Here is a 17,608-nt window from a genome sequence, read left to right as displayed (position 1 = left end):
GTGGAAAAAAGGGAACCCTCGTATAATGATGGTGGGAATGTAAATTAGTACAAGCACTATGGAGCAGTTTGGAGGTTCCTCAAAAAACTAATACAGAGCTACCTTATGATCCAGCAATCCCACTGCTGGCTATATACCAAAAAGAAAGGAAATGAGCATATGGAAGAGATATGGGCACTCCCACGTTTATTGCGGCACTATTTATAATCAAGATCTGGAAGCAACCTTACTGTCCATCAACAAATGAATGGAGAATGAAAATGTAAATAAACACAATGGAGTACTATTCAGCCATAAAAAAAGAATGAGATCTTGTCATTTGCAACAACACGGATGAAACTGGAGAACACTGTGTTAGGTGAAATAAACCAGGCACAGAAAGACACATTTCACACAATCTCACTCATTTGTGGTAGCTAAAAATTAAAACAATTGAACTCATGGAGATAGAGAGTAAAGGATAGTTACCAGATGCTGGGTAGGGTAGTGAGGTGGTGGGGGGGAAATAGGGATGGTTAATGGGTACAAAAAAAACCCAGAATGAATAGTCGGGCGCAGCAGCTCACACCTGTAATCCCAGCACCTTGGGAGGCTGAGCCAGGTGGATCGCCTGAGGTCAGGAGTTCGAGACCAGCCTGACCAACACGGAGAAACCCCATCTCTACTAAAAATACAAAATTAGCCAGGCGTGGTGGTGCATGCCTGCAGTCCCAGCTACTCGGGAGGCTGAGGCAGGAGAATCACTTGAACCTGGGAGGCGGAGGTTGTGGTGAGGCGAGATCACACCACAGCACTCCAGCCTGGGTGGGCAACAAGAGCAAAACTCTGTCTCAAAAAAAAAACAAAAACAAAAACAAACAAAAAAAAAAACAGGATGAATAACACATAGTATTTGATAACATAACAGGGTGACTCTAGTAAAAAATAATTTAATTGTACATTTAAAAATAATTAAAAGAATTGGACTGTCTATAACACAAGGATAAATGCTTGAGGTGATGGATACCATTTACCCTGATGTGATTATCATGTGTTGCATGCCTGTAACAAAATGTCTCATGTAACCCATAAATACATACAACTACATACACCATGTACGTATGCACAAAATAAAAAATTATTTTATATTTATAAAATAATTATTTATAATTTTATGTATTTATATTTATAGTTATACATATAATTAATGTTTAATATTTATAATTTTTAATATTAATTTTTAAATGCACACAAAAAATATTGTAAAATCTATGATACCAGGAGATTGGTAAAAATCAATAGACAAAACTCAGATCAGTGATGATATGGATAAACAAGCACAAAGTTGATGGGACTACATTCCTAAAAGTCAGTTTGGTATTTATTGTGTAGCAATTTGTAAAAGGTTCAGGGACTTTTACTTCAGCTATCTAATTTCCAGGAGATTCGATTCCAAGAGGAAGCCAAGTGTGAGAAAAGATGTGTACACAAGGATGTTAAAAAGATAGAGGTATTTAAGGATATTCTAGAAAGCACTATTTATAAGAAACTATAAACAATGAAATGGTCATCACTAGAGAACCAGTTAGTAATACTACAGTGTATATAGGTTATGTTACAATATAGATTGTAATATGCTTTGGCTCTGTATCCCCACCCAAATTTCATCTCGAATTGTAATCCCCACATGTTGAGAGAGGGACCTGGTGGGAGGTGACTGGATCAGCATGGTTTTCCCTCATGTTATTCTTGTGATAGAGAGGGAATTCTCAAAATCTGATGGTTTTAAAAGTGGCAGTTTCCCCTGCACACACACACACTCTCTCTCTCTCTCTCTCCTGCCGCCATGTAAGATGTGCTCTGCCTCCCCTTCGCCTTCCGCCATGATTTAAGTTTCCTGAGGACTCCCAGGCCGTGCGGAACTGTGAGTCAACTAAACCTCTTTCCTTTATAAATTACCCAGTCTCAGGTAGTATCTTTACAGCAGTGTGAAAATGGACTAATACAATGTAAGCGGAGTAAAAATGAGCAACATCATAAATTTATTTTTAAACGTAGGAATGCAGGAAGGAAGGGAGGCAAAATGGGGAGGGAAATAGGGAGGAATGGAAAAGAAAGGAAAAAAGAAAAAGAAGGATCAACAAAACAAGTATGACAAAATAATGATAATTGTTGAATCTGGAGGACTGGGTATGGCGGTAGGGTTCATTATAGTATTTTCTCTACTTGTGTAAATATTTTAAAACTTTCATTACAAAGCTCTTTTTAAAAATAAAGAGAACAATTATGGTATAGATTTCTATATATTAAAAAATCCTTCAGAAAATTATTTTACCTAGGCAAAAAGAAGGGAGATCGCTAGATAGAATTCTCTCCTTATTTCAAATGAGTCTTGTCCTAACAAGAGTCAGTTTCTTGAGGACAGAAATCATGTTATTCCTCTTTTGTATTTCTTCCCATTTACCAAATTACTATATACATAGTCGATCCTAAATATATAACTTGTTATTTGAAAATACATCTTGAATGGAAAGTATAGTGATAAGCCATCTCTCTCACCTTGTATTCCCTTTCTGTCTCCTTTTGCTAGATTCCGTGAAGAAAAAAACTTTTTGCCATATGCCATCAACTCCTGTATGTTTGCCTGAGATGAGCACAACTTCTAAATCCATAGCAATCTCTCCCCAGAGGTCTGCAAGGTGAAACACTTTAACTATCAATGTGCTTGATGTTTTAACCTCCTCTATAGCAAGACTATAAACTCTTCAAAAATAATGCCTGCCATAAAACACAGCAGGCACTCCAATAAGTACCTGTTGAATGAATGAATTCACAGGTCTGGAAGATGAAAGGTGAGACAGGTAGGCTACGAGACGTGGTAGATTCTTCTTCTTTTTTTTTTTTTTTTTTTGAGACAGTTTCGCTCTTGTTGCCCAAGCTGGAGTGCAATGGTGCCATCTCACTGCAACCTCCGCCTCCCGGGTTCAAGCGATTCTCCTGCCTCAGCCTCCCAAGTAGCTGGGAATACAGGAACGCGCCACCACGTCCGGCTAATTTTTTGTATTTTTAGTAGAAACGGGGCTTCACCATGTTCGCCAGGCTGGTCTTGAACTCCTGACCTCAGGTGATCCACCTGCCTCGGCCTCCCAAAATGCTGGGATTACAGGCGTGGGCCACCGCGCACAGCCAGATTCTTCTTTTAGTGGTATTCAATTTGCATAATTATTTCTACCTCGTTGAAATTTCATTTAAAAAAAAAAAGCATTTCTGATTTTCATTAGTTATATAGCTCTGTATAAGGAATAGTTTGCTTTGCCTCAGCTATGAAGTAAGAGTTGAAATAAAAATTATCTTGAGCTCCCCCACTTTATGATTCTACTCTATCATTACCAGGCCCTTAACCATACAAGGATATCTGTAATGTATTCAATCACTAATTTCCTGGCCTTTCTAGTTTGACTAAGATTCTTTCTGTACTATTATGATTAGTGGCACTACAAAAGTCTGGATCACCTTGCCTTTTTGAACACCAAGCTTAATTTTTTTTTAATTTTTGACCTCCTCTGTGGAGAGGATACTATGCCTGACATACTGAAATACTGAAGGTTAATAAGTGCTTATTTTAATGTTAATAATTTGTAACCTGTGACCTAGTTATCTACTCGGCTTTTTAAATCAGTTTTGCACAGATGGTAAAACAGTTTTTACTTGTCTTAGAATTAGTAAGTAGTTTTCTCTGAACCAGTGCCTAACAGTAAAAGCTATCATGCCAGGCACAGTGCTTAAATGCTTAATATATCATATTTCATTTAATTCTGCTAATACAAAAGGGTATTATTCAATTTTTTTTTTTTTTTTAGACGGAGTCTCGCTCTGTCGCCCAGGCTGGAGTGCTATGGCGTGATCTCTCCTCACTGCAACCTCCACCTCCTGGGTTCAAGCGATTCTCTTGCCTCAGCCTCCTGAGTAGCTGAGATTATAGATGCATGTCACCACGCCCAACTAATTTTTTTGTATTTTTTTTTAGTAGAGACAGGGTTTCACCATGTTGACCAGACTGGTCTCGAACTCCTGACCTCATGATCCACCCATCTCGGCCTCCCTAAGTGCTGAGATTGCAGGCATGAGCCACCGCGCCTGGCCTATTCCATTTTATAGTTAGGAAAAGAGAGACTACAAAGGATGAATAACTCGACAAAATGCAGACAGCTGGTAAAATAACATCTGTGGGATTCAAATTTTCATCTAATACCAACATGTATGACCCTAACCACTGTAATACACTCCCTCCCTATCGGTGCCCTGGTCATTCTGAAGTGATCAAGACTTACACTACCAATTCACTTTTCTATTCCTCTATTGTATAAACAATCCATTTTATTCTAGTGTCATCCTGAGGATAGGGACTAAGTCTATCTTATCCCCAACTAGCATACTGCCTTACACACTGTGGGTATGTAGTAAATACTACCTTAATTTCCCCAGGAAATACTAAGGTATGCAGGACTATCACCTAAAAACCAAACACAAATTTTAAGTCATTTTGGCTTAAAGCTGGGTGTGGTTGCATGCGCCTACAGCCCCAGCAACTCAGGAGGCTGAGGTGGGAAGATTACTGAAGGCCAGGAATTCGAGGATGCAGTGCACTCTGATCAAACCTGTGAATAGCCACTGCACTGCAGCCTGGGCAACATAGCGAGGCTCTGTCTCTTAAAACAAAAAAGGCATTTTGGCTCAATTTTTTTTTCTTGCTCTTTTCTTATGGTTGTGTTATTTTTTGCTGTCAACATGCCTGTTCAGCAGCACAGCCTGGAAGCCTATTACCTTGCTTTACTAATACATTCCTGTTCATCTGCTATAGGCCCACCCAGTGATAATCAAGCTTATTAGAATTGTATGTAAAATCAGATCTAAGTAGGGTCTAAGTGGCTCTCCTATAAGTAAAAATAAAACTGTAAGAGTAGGGCTTCAGACATCTAATGCAACACTTAACTGCTCAGAGCTCTTGGACTAATTTTTTTTTTTTTTTTGAGACTGAGTCTTGCTCTGTCACCCAGGCTGGAGTGCAGTGGCATGATCTCGGCTCACTGCAACCTCTGCCTCCTGGATTCAAAGAATTCTCCTGCTTCAGCCTCCTGAGTAGCTGGGATTACAGGTACATGCCACCAGGCCCAACTAATTTTTTTTTTTTTTTTTTTTTTTTTTTTTTTTTTTTTTTAGTAAAGACAGGGTTTCACCATGTTGACCAGACTGGTCTCAAACTCCTGACCTTGTCATCCACCCACTTCAGCCTCCCAAAGTGCTGGGATTACAGGCGTGAGCCCCCATGCACAGCCTAATTTACTTTCTAGATTTCTCCCCTGAATTGCAAATAGTTAAAATTTCTGAAACGGCTGTCCTCTGGATGAGTACTACTATATTATGCATACTACAAATACATGTATTTTGGCACTTAAACATGCTTACACACATGTGCAAAGAAACACACAGCAGTTGATCCAAGTTTGGGCCCCTGATCCAAGCCGGACCAATTAAAGTAGGGTCAATTAAAACCAGTGGAGGAAGACTCTTATCACCTCTTAGGTCACAAACTGGAAGGATAAGCTGGCAGCTCTCATGGTCTCCACTTCAAGCAAATGCCTATCAACTCTAAATGATAATAAAGCACACCAGAAGAAAAATTTCTCCAAATATATCATATTTATGGTATCACATCACATACCTAGAAAGTTCTCGCAGAGTCACGAGTTTCTGAATCCACATTTACTTCCTTTTAGTCTTACCCTAGCATTGTCCACGAGGAATTTTACATGAACCCATAGATCCACCTGTTTTTTTTGAGATAGGTTTTGTCCCTTGCAACCAAGAGTGCTAATTATATACATATATGTGCAATACATATACCCAAATAATTTGCCAAACTGTATGTCTCTTCTTCATATATTCTAAAGTGCTTAATAGTATCTTTAAGAACTCAGGATCTAGATTAGACTTAAATTGAAACCCAGCTTCACCATTTCCTATCTGTGTGAGGGCAACCTTCTGTACATTTCTGAATTTGTTTCCTCATTTGTAAAACAGGAACAACCTATTAGATATACCTCCCAAATATACTTTGAATCCATCTTCTTATATATCCATCTCTACTGCCACCAATACCTCTCATCTAGATTGTTAAATACCATACTGCAGACCAAACGCTATTTTGTAATATGGAAATCGAATAAGCTCTCTGCTTAAAATCTTTGATTGGCTTCTGATTGCACTGAACTCTGCTTTCTTGTCTATCCTTATCTTGCATCACTCTCCATCCCTCACCTGTGATGCTCTAGCCACACTAACCTTTTTCTGTTCCTAAAATATGTTAAGCTCCTTCCCCCTTCAAAGCTTTTACACTTGCTCTTCCTTCGGCCTGAAATGCTTTTGTCTCAGATCTTCACAAGGCTAGTTCCCTATCACTCAGGTCTTAACTCCAATATCATTCCCTCAAAGAGACCTTTTCTGACCATATTCCATAAAGTAAAAGCAGCAGCAGAAGCATTACCACCACCAATACACTCTATAGCATTACTCTTACTTCATTTAAAAAAAAAAAATCACTTTTGGCTGGGTGTGGTGGTTCACACCTGTAATCCCAGCACTTTGGGAGGCAGAGGTGGGTGGATCACGAAGTCAGGAGATCGAGACCATTCTGGCTAACATGGTGAAACCTTGTCTCTACTAAAAATACAAAAAATTAGCCGGGCGTGGTGGTGAGCACCTGTAGTCCCAGCTACTCAGGAGGCTGAGGCATGAGAATCACATGAACCCGGGAGGCAGAGGTTGCAGTGAGCAGAGATTACGCCTCTGCACTGTAGCCTGGGTGACACATCAAGGCTATGTTTCAAAAAAAAAAAAGGCACTCTTCATAATATTCCTTTTTTTTTTTTTTTTTTTTTGAGACAGAGTCTTGCTCTGTCGCCTAGGCTGGAGTATAGTGGCGCAATCTCGGCTCACTGTAACCTCTGCCTCCCAGGTTCAAGAGATTCTCCTGCCTCAGCCTCCTGAGTAGCTGGGATTACAGATGCATGCCACCATGCCCGGCTAATTTTTATATTTTTAATAGAGACAGGGTTTCACCGTATTGATCAGGCTGGTCTTGAACTCCTGACCAGGTGATGTGCCCACCTCGGCCTCCCAGAGTGCTGGGATTACAGGTGTGAGCCACTGCGCCCAGCCAATATTCTTTTTCAACTTCTTTGATTGATGATTACAGAAAAGTTAGCAGAAAAATAGCACCTCACTTCTCCCAACATTAACATCTTACATAACTACAGTACCACTATCGAAACCAGGAAAATAGTATTGATGCAATACTATCAATTTAACTCTAGCTCTTATTCATTTCACCAGTTTTTCCACTAATGTCCTTCCATTCCAGGATCCTATCCACAAGCCCATGTTGCATTTAGTTATTTCTCCTACTCTCATCCAATCTGTGGCAGTTCCTTTATCCTTCAGTCTGTTACAGTCTTGACACCTTAAAGAATATTAGCCATTTTGTAGGCTATCAATCAATTTGGAATTGTTTAATCTTTCCTCATTATTACAGTAAGATTATACATTTTTGGCAAGAATAAAACAGAAATAATATTGTATTCTTCTTAGTGCATATCATGGGGTATATCAGCATGTCCTACTACTGGTGATGCTCACCTTGATCACTTAATTAAGATGGCATCTTCAGGCTTCTCCTTTAGTAAACATCTTGGGGAAGATACTTTGAAACTATGCAAATACCCTATTTCATTTCAAACTTTTGACCATTATTGCCAAGTGCCGTGGCTCGTGCCTGTAATCCCAGCACTCTGGGAGGTCGAGGTGGGAGAACTGCTCGAGTCCAGGAGTTTAAAAGAAGCCTTAGCAACACAGTGAGATGTAATCTCAAAAAATAAAAAATTAGCCAGTCGTAGTGGCATGCACCTGTAGTCCCAGCTACTCTGGACTCATTCTTTTAGTTGGCCCTTTATAGTTGAAAATTCGTAAGTTTAATGTGGCTATGATATAACCAACTTATATAAATTGCAGTAGGAGATCAGAACAATTTCACCTTATAAAACTCTAACATCCCCATCCAGGTGCTACAGGTACATCAATCTACAACAAATACCCAAATCCTCCAAGATGAACTCATCCTTTCTACCTCACTAAGACTTATTTTTATACCTAATCTCTCAGTAGCAGCACAGCTCTCCATGGCTGAAACCTCAGAAATATTATTGGCTTGATTATGTGTGATATGTAGCCCCATCCATGTGAACAATGTTCCACCTCTAAGAAGTTTCTCTCTCTCCTTGTCTTTTCCATTCCCACTACTGTAACTCTACTTGGTCTGCCTAATACCTTGCCTGAATTACTGCAAACGCTTTCTACTTCTTATTCCCAGCTCTTCCCCATTCCAGTCTTCCATCTTTCCTGTCACCAGATTAATCTTCCTAAGGGACAACTCTGTGGCCCACCTGTTTTCAAAAAAAAGTCAATAGCCTTCCTGGCCTTCTGAATGTAGCCCAAGCCTGGATTTACATATCTATAAAGAACTTCTATAAATAACCACTAAATTATCCTTCCTTTTGCCAATATCAAAACTATTTCAACCGCTCAAAGAGGATGCATACTGCAAATCAAGGACAAGCAAAACAAAAACTAAAAGAACCAAAGAGAAAAGACATCCAGCTCAGCATGATTTCTGAACAAAGAATAAAATAAACACAACTACCACTTAAGATGGACAAAGCCAAAGAAAAGTCAAAAGTAAAAAAAAATTTTGAATCCCATTCATAGTTGAAAAATATTTGATTATGGGCAAGCTAGAATGTTATTCCTGAGAATGCAAATCTAAATCAAGTTCCTAGGCTCCAAAGACTGAAAGGAACCAGAGGAAATACTATTGTTGTGTTTCAACAATTCCAAGACTGTCCCAACTAGATTCTAACTTTACTTATACTAAAGCACCCTAAGGTCAGTCCTCCATGTAAAAGAAAACACCTACCATGGTACTATCACTGACCAGTTTTTTGTTTTTTAAAATATGCATTTTATCATACAACATGAAGTAAATAAAACAATATAAAAAGCTGATGCTTTCATCAAATTATTAATATTTTGAGGCCAGGTATGGTGGCTCATGCCCATAATCCCAGCATTTTGGGAGGCTGAGGAGGAAGGATTGCTTGAGGCCAGGAGTTCAAAACCAGCCTGGGCTACATAGCAAGACCTGCTCTCGATGAAAAAAAAAAAAAAAGAAAAACACATTAGCCAGGTGGCCGGGCGCAGTCGCTCACGCCTGTAATTCCAACACTCTGGGAGGCCAAGGCGGGTGGATCACCTGAGCTTAGGAGTTCAAGACCAGCCTGGGCAGCATGGTGAAACCCCATCTCTACTAAAAATAAAAAAATTAGGCATGGTGGCACGCGCTCATAGTCCCAGCACTTGGGAGGCTGAGGCAGGAGAACTGCTTGAGCCTGAAAGGCAGAGGTTGCAGTGAGCCAAGATTGTACCACTGCACTCCAGCCTGGGCAACAGAGACAGAGAGAGCCCTTGTCTCAAAAAAAAGATAAAGTATATATATTAGTCAGGCATGGTGACGTATGCCTGTAGTCCCAGCTACTTAGGAGGCTGAGGCAGGTGGGGCCCTTATGCCCAGGAGTTACAGTGAGGTATAACTGTACCACTGTACTCCAGCCTGGGCAACAGAGCAAGACTTTGTTTCTAAAAATAATAATAATTAATATTTTACCTCATGACAAATGAAGTTTGAAACATCTTCCCAAAAGGAGAAGAAATATCCCCTAGGAATAAATGATTCATTATTCACTAATTTGGTGTTTGCAGCCACTTCAGAGAACATAACTGGCACAAAAAAAGAGAGTCAATTGTATCTCTAAGGGAGCACATATTACTTGCAACATGAAAATCACAAAAATGGTTAACTTTAGATATCCATAAAACATAATAAAAGAAAACTTACCAAAAGTTAATTATATTAAATAACCTCTAGAACAGGTATGGCAAATAGATTTGATCTTGCATACCAGCTCCAAAGGACAACGTGTTCTGAATAAGATACCTCCTATGAAGCTGTGCTATGGTTCATAGGCAAAAAGAACTAAAATCAATTAACAATGTTGGCTGTTAAATAACGTTATTTGTGTTGTTTATTTGCCATTCCTATGCTTCTGTATTTCAAATAATCCCACAAAATGTACAATTACAACATTACTTACTGCTTCAACAGAGTTACATTCTCGTCTTGTTTCTAAATAACGTAGTGCTCGTTTTTCTTCTTCTTTTAATTTAGCATCTGCCTGTCCAGAAGCAAAATAGCAATCATTTTAAGAATATCAAGAGAATTGCTCAAATTATCACATATGCTAAGTTCTAACTTACATATTTCATATAATTCTGTACACCATTTTGTTGTAAATACGAGGGTGCTTGTGTTCTATAAAATCTCTCTGTTGAATCCAAGTATGCCTTCTCAAAATTGTCCCTATAAATTTGAAGCTTATCTTCAGGATTAGAACAAAGGTTAACTGAAAAACAGAAAATAAAGTATTACTCCAATTATGATTAAAATCAATATTTTGAGTATAATAAATGAAATAAATATCGAGGACTCACTATGTGCAAGGTAATAATGCTCAAGAGAACATATAATTATATAAGACAAAATCCTTCTCCATAAGATGATGATGACAGCACAAAGCAGTAAAGTAACAAATAAATAATACAAATATAGACTATTTTATTTTTGAATAGGTAAGAGACTGACTTCTAACTGAAAAATCAAGAAAACATTCACAGAAGCAATGGGATTTAAACTGAATCTTAAAGAATCAACTAGAATTTGCATAAATGGAGATTAGTAAGGTAAGTAAATATTCAGAAGCAGAAAAGCACAAGAAAATATGACTAGGTTGTCTAAGTGGATTGCAAGTTTAATAGAAGGTAAGGTAGAATGGTAAATTACAAATGGTTGTGAAGATGTCCTGGGCAACATAGTAAAATCATGTGTCTACAGAAAAATTAAGGCCGTGCACAAAGGCTCACACCTGTAATCCCAGCACTATGGGAGGCCAAGATGGGCAGACTACTTGAGGTCAGGAGTTTAAGACCAGCCTGGCCACTATGGTGAAACCCCGTCTCTACTAAAAATACAAAAATTAGCTGGGCATGATGGCACACACCTGTAATCTCAGCTATTCTGGAGGCTGAGGTATGAAAACTGCTTGGACCCGGGAAGTGGAGGTTGCAGTGAGCTGAGAGCATGTCACTGCACTTCAACCTGGGTGACAGGGTGAGATTGTCTCAAAAAAAGAAAAAAAAAAAAAAAAGAAAAACATTAGCCAGGTGTGGGGTACATGCCTACAGTCCCAGCTACTCAGGAGGCTGAAATAGGAGGACTGTTTGAGCCCTGAGAGGTGGAGGTTCAATGAGCCATGATCACGTCACTGCACTCCAGCTTGGGCAACAGAGCAAAACCCCATCTCTTTAAAAAAAAAAAAAAAAGCATGGTGTAGCACTTAAGGGGTAAGTAGAAAAAATACCAATAAAATAGTGCTTAAACATTTATGAACAGCATATGGGTTAAACAACAGCAATAAGATCATTATAAGAGGACTGTTTCAAAACTCTGCATGTAAAGTTTAATGTCTGGTGGCAGTTCAAATAAAAACAAATGAATTTCAGGAGCACTGCTAATGAAAATCTAAAGGCTTGATAACTAAAGGATTATGGCGCAATGAAGAAAAGCCAGTCAAAAATAACTCTATAGGTTCATTAACTCAATAAATACTTATCTAGAGTGATTTTGTGCCATGCATTCTATGTTCACTAAAGACACAGTGCTAACAACACTATTAAACAAAAGTACTACGCCAAGGAGGCACAGGTACTGTGAAGCACTAAATGACAGAACTTAACTTAGACTGGGAATGAAGAAAGGCCTCCAGGAGGAGGATGAAGCGTGGGGAAGAGGCATACTCTAAGTAACAGGAAACAGATTAGAAGTCAGAGGGAATGTGCTCCTACATGCTCTCCTTTTCATTACCTTTCATGGAAGTAACCTGCTTTCTGAAAGATGAATACCTAACCTTTTAATGAACTAGTTACCTTTTATAAGCTATACATTCAAATTTATATATCTAATTTACTTCACTAAAAAGACTTGCCAAGAAATTAATGGCATGAAGAAAATATTAACCACATTAATATGAATTTTTATACACTTTTAAGCAGAATTAATATCATTTGTGTACTCTTAAAAAAAAATCTAGTACAAAAAGTAGATGTAACTTTGTATGCTAATAAACACAACTTTGTGCTATTCCGTAATTGTTCTACAATTTCCATGAAACAGAAATTATGATCATAAAAGTTCAGAACATACCATACGATTCTCTTACTCCAATAACCAGCTGAGAATCAAAAGCTTCTCCCAATCTTTCAGCATGTACCAGCTTCATTGCACTATCTTGGAGTCTGTTTTTTATATTTGAAAAGATTGACTCATTCCATGTATCAAGCATAAGCTAGGAAAACAAGAACAAATTGTAACATAATTTTCAATTATTAATATACAAAGTATCATGTACAAACACTAAAAAAGGAAATCAAATTCGTAGGCCTGGGCCAGGTGCAGTGGCTCATGCCTGTAGTCCCACCAATTTGGGAGGCCGAGGCAGGTGGATTGCTGGAGTCCATGAGTTCGAGACCAGCCTGGGCAACAGGACAAACTCCTGTCTCTATAAAAAAAATACAAAAAAAAATAGCCAGGTGTGGTGGTACACACCTGTAGTCCCAATGAGCCGAGACCATGCCACTGCACTCCAGCCTGGGTGACAGAGTAAGACCCTGTCTCAAAATAACTTAGGTTGCATTCACTCAAATACTTCAGGGAAGCAGTATATTTAGCATAATGGTAAACAAGGGTCGACTAAGTGTGGTCTAATCCCAAAACCTTGGGAGGCCAACGTGGGATGATCACTTGAGGCCAGGAGTTTGAGAGCAGCCTTGGCAACACAGTAAGACCCATCTCAACGACAACAAAAAATACAAAAATTTGCTAGGCATGCTGGCATGCGCTTGTACTCCCGGCTACTTGGGAGGCTGAGGTGGGAGGATCACTTAAGTCCAAGAGGGCAAGGCTGCAGCAAGCCCAGAACACACCATTCCACTCTAGCCTGGGCAACACAGCAAGACCCCATTTCAAACAAAACAAAAGTAAATAAAGAACAAATGTTTCAGAATCCAACATAAGTGGAATTCAATCCCAGCTGTTACTTATCTGCTTTCTTATGTGTAAAATGGTCAAAATAATACTGCAAATTTCAGTGGTTGTAAAAATTAACTATGATAATACATGGAAAATGTTTATTCTCCTGTAGTTCCATTTCAGATATACTGGTGGTTGAATTTCAGATATACTGGTGGTTTGAAATAGACATATGCACATGTTTGTAAAGACACATAAAAAATGCAAAAAGGACCAACTGAAAATCTGATACTGGACCTTATAAAAGAGTATGCAAATCTACTGTTTAGATGTTCCATTAAATGATAAAAATGGTATCTAAACATTGGTGATTATACCAGTACTCCAAGAAACTTGGCCAGATGTAGGAGATACATTAATAACAGCAACAATAACAAGAGTTAACAGTTTTCTAACACTCATTCTGCACCTGGGACTGCTCTATGTATTGTCCGCATATAACTCATTTAATCCTCATAATCTTGATATAGGTACCATGATTATCCCCCCTTTAGATATGTGAAACCTGGGGTACAGATAGCAAAGCTAACTTTCCACATTTATGCATCTCATCAGTGGCAACACTGAGATGTGAATCCAAAAACTGTGGTCCCAGAATCGATACACTTAATCAGTAAGTGGATGTTGCTTCCCACAACCAATAGAGAATGTCAAAACTTCCCACAACCAACAGAGAATGGCCAAAAAAAGAGGATAAGATTATGAGACTACAAATTAAATAGCAGCCAGAAGTGTTTTTCACTTTTATTTTTTTCTCGGCACTACTTTCCCATATTGCAGTGATTTCTAACACTGAAGAACCACTGGGTATCTAAATTTACAGAATCCCTGTCAACATCAGAGCAAATTTTAAGGCTAGGATGGGGCAACAATGCCCAGGTTACACTATTGTAATGCCGGAGTGTGTTACTATAACCATCACAGCAAACAGCAAATTGACTAAAGTTCAAATGGCATTTTTTACTTTTCAAATCTATGGTTCCATTTGATTCTTACAAGTGGAAAGATACATGGAAAATGAGGACAGAGTTTGAAGAGTTGAAAGGGAAACCTAGGACCCTTCATATTCAGCACTGAGTTCTTTCCATTAAATCATGACTGGTTACTTGACACAAATTTTGAATAGAAAATAGGCACAGTACACACTGAATTTATAATAGAAGAATTAAGTAAAAGGGAAATTATAAAGATAGCAGTTTAGCCACAATTAAATATAAAGATATCAGAAGGTAACCTAATAAAAGGAGATTTTTGAGAGAGGAGAAAAGTAATTTAATTTCTAGTAAGGGTATAGGCTGGGTGTGGTGGCTCATGCCTGTAATTCCAACAGTTTCGGAGGCCGAGACAGGCGGATCACCTGAAGGCAGGAGTTCAAGACCAGCCTGGCCAACATGGTGAAACCAGGTCTCTACTAAAAATACAAAAAATAGCCAGGTGTGGTGGCGCATGCCTGTAGTCCCAGCTACTCATGAGGTTGAGGCAGGAGAACTGCTTGAACCCAGGAGGTGGAGGCTGCAATGAGCAGAGACTGCGCCACTGCACACTCCAGCCTAGGCGACAGAGTGATGCTCCAGTTCTTTAAAAAAAAAAAAAAAAAAAGTATAAAGAAAGAATAGAGACATAAAATACTGAAGATAATACCAGGAAAAGGAGAAAGTTAAAAGGGAAAGTAAAGGAGAAAATGGTTGAAGACACAGATCTACAGCTTAAGACCACATAAAAAGATGAAAGAAGATTGAAGCTAAAGACATAAATAAGAGTATTATTCAATAAAATCTAAGAAGAGCTGAAAAGCAATTTACATGTGAAGTAGAAAAACCCACTTAAAAGTTTAAATTACTTTCAAATGCTTCCAAATCACCCTCTTTCTGAAGAATATTAGGAAAACAATGAGAAAAACAGTCTTACCTTTCGAACAATACTGTCTTCCACATTTGATTTTTTATTGCTGCCCTGTTTACCCATTAAAGTAATCTCTAGTTGACAAAAAGGTTTTGGTAAAATATCACATTGTGTAAAGAACTTTCTCCATTCAACAATATATGCTTTTAGCAAAGCCGTATCATCTTGATGGCTCAGTACTCGCTGAAAAAAAGAGACGTACCAATTTGAAATAAATGCAGTTGCTTTGAAAAATTAAGAACAAAACATATCCATGCCAAAATTTAAATTGTACATAATTTTTAAATTATTGTACAAGCTCTTATATCCAAAAGAAATTAAAACATGTTCACACAAAAAACTTGTATACGAATGTTCATGGCGGCATTATTCAAAATAGATAAAAAGTAGAAACAACCCAAATATCCACTAGCTGAAATATGGATAAACAATATAGGGGCCAGGCATGGTGGCTCATACCTGTAGTCCCAGCACTTTGGGAGGCTGAGGCAGGAGGATTGCTTGAGCTCAGGAATTTGAGACCAACCTGGGCAACACAGCAAGACCACATCTCCACAAATAAAACAAAAAATTAGCTGGGTGTGGTGGTGCGTGCCTGTGGTCCCAGCCACTTAGGAGGTTGAGGATTGCTTCAGAGGCTACAGCAAGCTGTGATTTTGCCACTGCACTCTGGCCTGGGCGACAGAACAATATACTGTCTCAAAAAGAAAAAAAAAAAAACTAAACAAATGAAAAAAGAAACCAAAAACACCCACAATACATAGTATATCCAAACAACAGATACTATTCGGCCATAAAGAGAAACAAATATTGTGAAAGAAACTACTCACAAAAGGCCATACATTATTATTCTAATTATAGAAAATGTCAAATATAGACATATCCATAGGGACAACAGATCAGTGATTTAGTGGGTTGGGAGAAGGGACTGACTGTTCATAGGTATAGGATTTCTTTTTAGGGTGATGAAAATATTCTGGGATTACTGGGTGATGGTTGCACAACTTTATGAAATATACTACAACTCACTGAATCATATCCTTTAAGAGAGTAAATTTTATGGTATGTTAATTATATCTCAATTTTTTTAAAGGTGGTGGAGTCATGCCAGGTACAGTGGCTCATGCCTGTAATCCCAGCACTTTGGGAGGCTGAGGCAGGTAGACTACGAGGTCATGAGTTCGAGACCAGCCTGACCAACATGGTGAAATCCTGCCTCTACTAGAAATACAAAAATTAGCCAGACATGGTGGCATGCACCTGTAATCTCAGCTGCTTGGGAGGCTGAGGCGGGAGAATCACTTGAATCCGGGAGGCGGAGGTTGTAGTGAGCCAAGATCACGCTAGGCGACAGAATGAGAATCCATCTCAAAAAAAAAAAAAAAAAAAGGTGGTGGAGTCTATTTCTCCACTATTAGAGTTTGGGGTGGTCCTGTGATTTACTTTGACCAACAGAACACCACCGATGTAACACTGTGAGATTTCTCAGCCTATCCATGAACAGGTATTGTAGATTCTACTTTCATCTCAAAGGCTGGTTTCCTTGAGAATGAGAAACCACAGAGGGAAGAGAAAGCCGCAGCAAAAACCATGTATGTGTTTCAATGCTTTCTTAGACCACCTTGTCCAACAACTCACTGCTGCTGCATTAATAAGCTTAGGCAAAATCAGCTGAGACGGCCCAAACTGCTAAGCCACACAATTGTGAACAAATAAAATAGTTGTATTAATCTAGGTTAAAAAAAAAAAAAAAAAGACTCCACCTATGTTTATTATTTTTACTTCTTTTTTTTTTGTTCTTTAAAAAATGTTATAAACATTTCAATGAATATTGCCTTTCAACCATTTGGAAGATCTGGTCCTTCCTAACAAGGTACGTTCAATTGAAGATTACCTAGTAAAATGATTCACAATTAAAAAAAAAAATTCTTAAGCATTTAAAAATCTCTTTAAGATGGGTCTTTTTAAGACCCATGTCTGGCATTGCTATTCCTATTAACTGCTCAGAATCAGTGGTGCTAAATCCCATTCCTGGATTCTTGCTGATGTCTACATTTCTAGACTTTATTCAGTCATGTTACAGTGAAACCCTTCCCTACTTTTTTTTGCCAGTGTTCAGTATATTTTTTAACATCTGTTAATAACATCTAAGGTAATTCTTTATAAGTTTATTTCCAGACACTGAAGAATAAAGCTCTATCGATCTGAAATAAACATAATTTATCTTTATCAATAAAAAGAAAACATTGTACATTTCCCAATGCAAGTAGAAACTGTATCTCTAAATTAGTTCTAAGAAAATAGTTTTAAATTGTGACACTGAAACATTTAATTTTCTAAGTGCTTGAAAATAGAATTTATTTTCATTAAAAGGTAACTTCCTATAAAACTACAATTTAAAAAATTTGTCAAGAA

At 38.2% G+C, this 17,608-nt stretch overlaps 1 protein-coding gene across 1 annotated transcript in view; it reads right to left on the bottom strand.

Annotated features, from left to right (window-relative positions):
* Window positions 1–17,608, bottom strand: part of CUL5 (cullin 5) — a 106,549-nt gene that overhangs the window by 45,359 nt on the left and 43,582 nt on the right. Inside the window, 4 exon segments of the mRNA XM_005579530.5 lie at window positions 10,242–10,322; window positions 10,405–10,550; window positions 12,407–12,548; window positions 15,200–15,376. Of these exon segments, the coding sequence (XP_005579587.1) occupies window positions 10,242–10,322; window positions 10,405–10,550; window positions 12,407–12,548; window positions 15,200–15,376 (546 nt within the window).

Source organism: Macaca fascicularis, chromosome 14 (assembly GCF_037993035.2).
Source record: "Macaca fascicularis isolate 582-1 chromosome 14, T2T-MFA8v1.1".
In the NCBI taxonomy this organism is placed as follows: domain Eukaryota; kingdom Metazoa; phylum Chordata; class Mammalia; order Primates; family Cercopithecidae; genus Macaca; species Macaca fascicularis.
The sequence above is the reverse complement of the archived record's forward strand: the minus strand, read 5'-3'. Positions and strand labels throughout refer to the sequence as shown.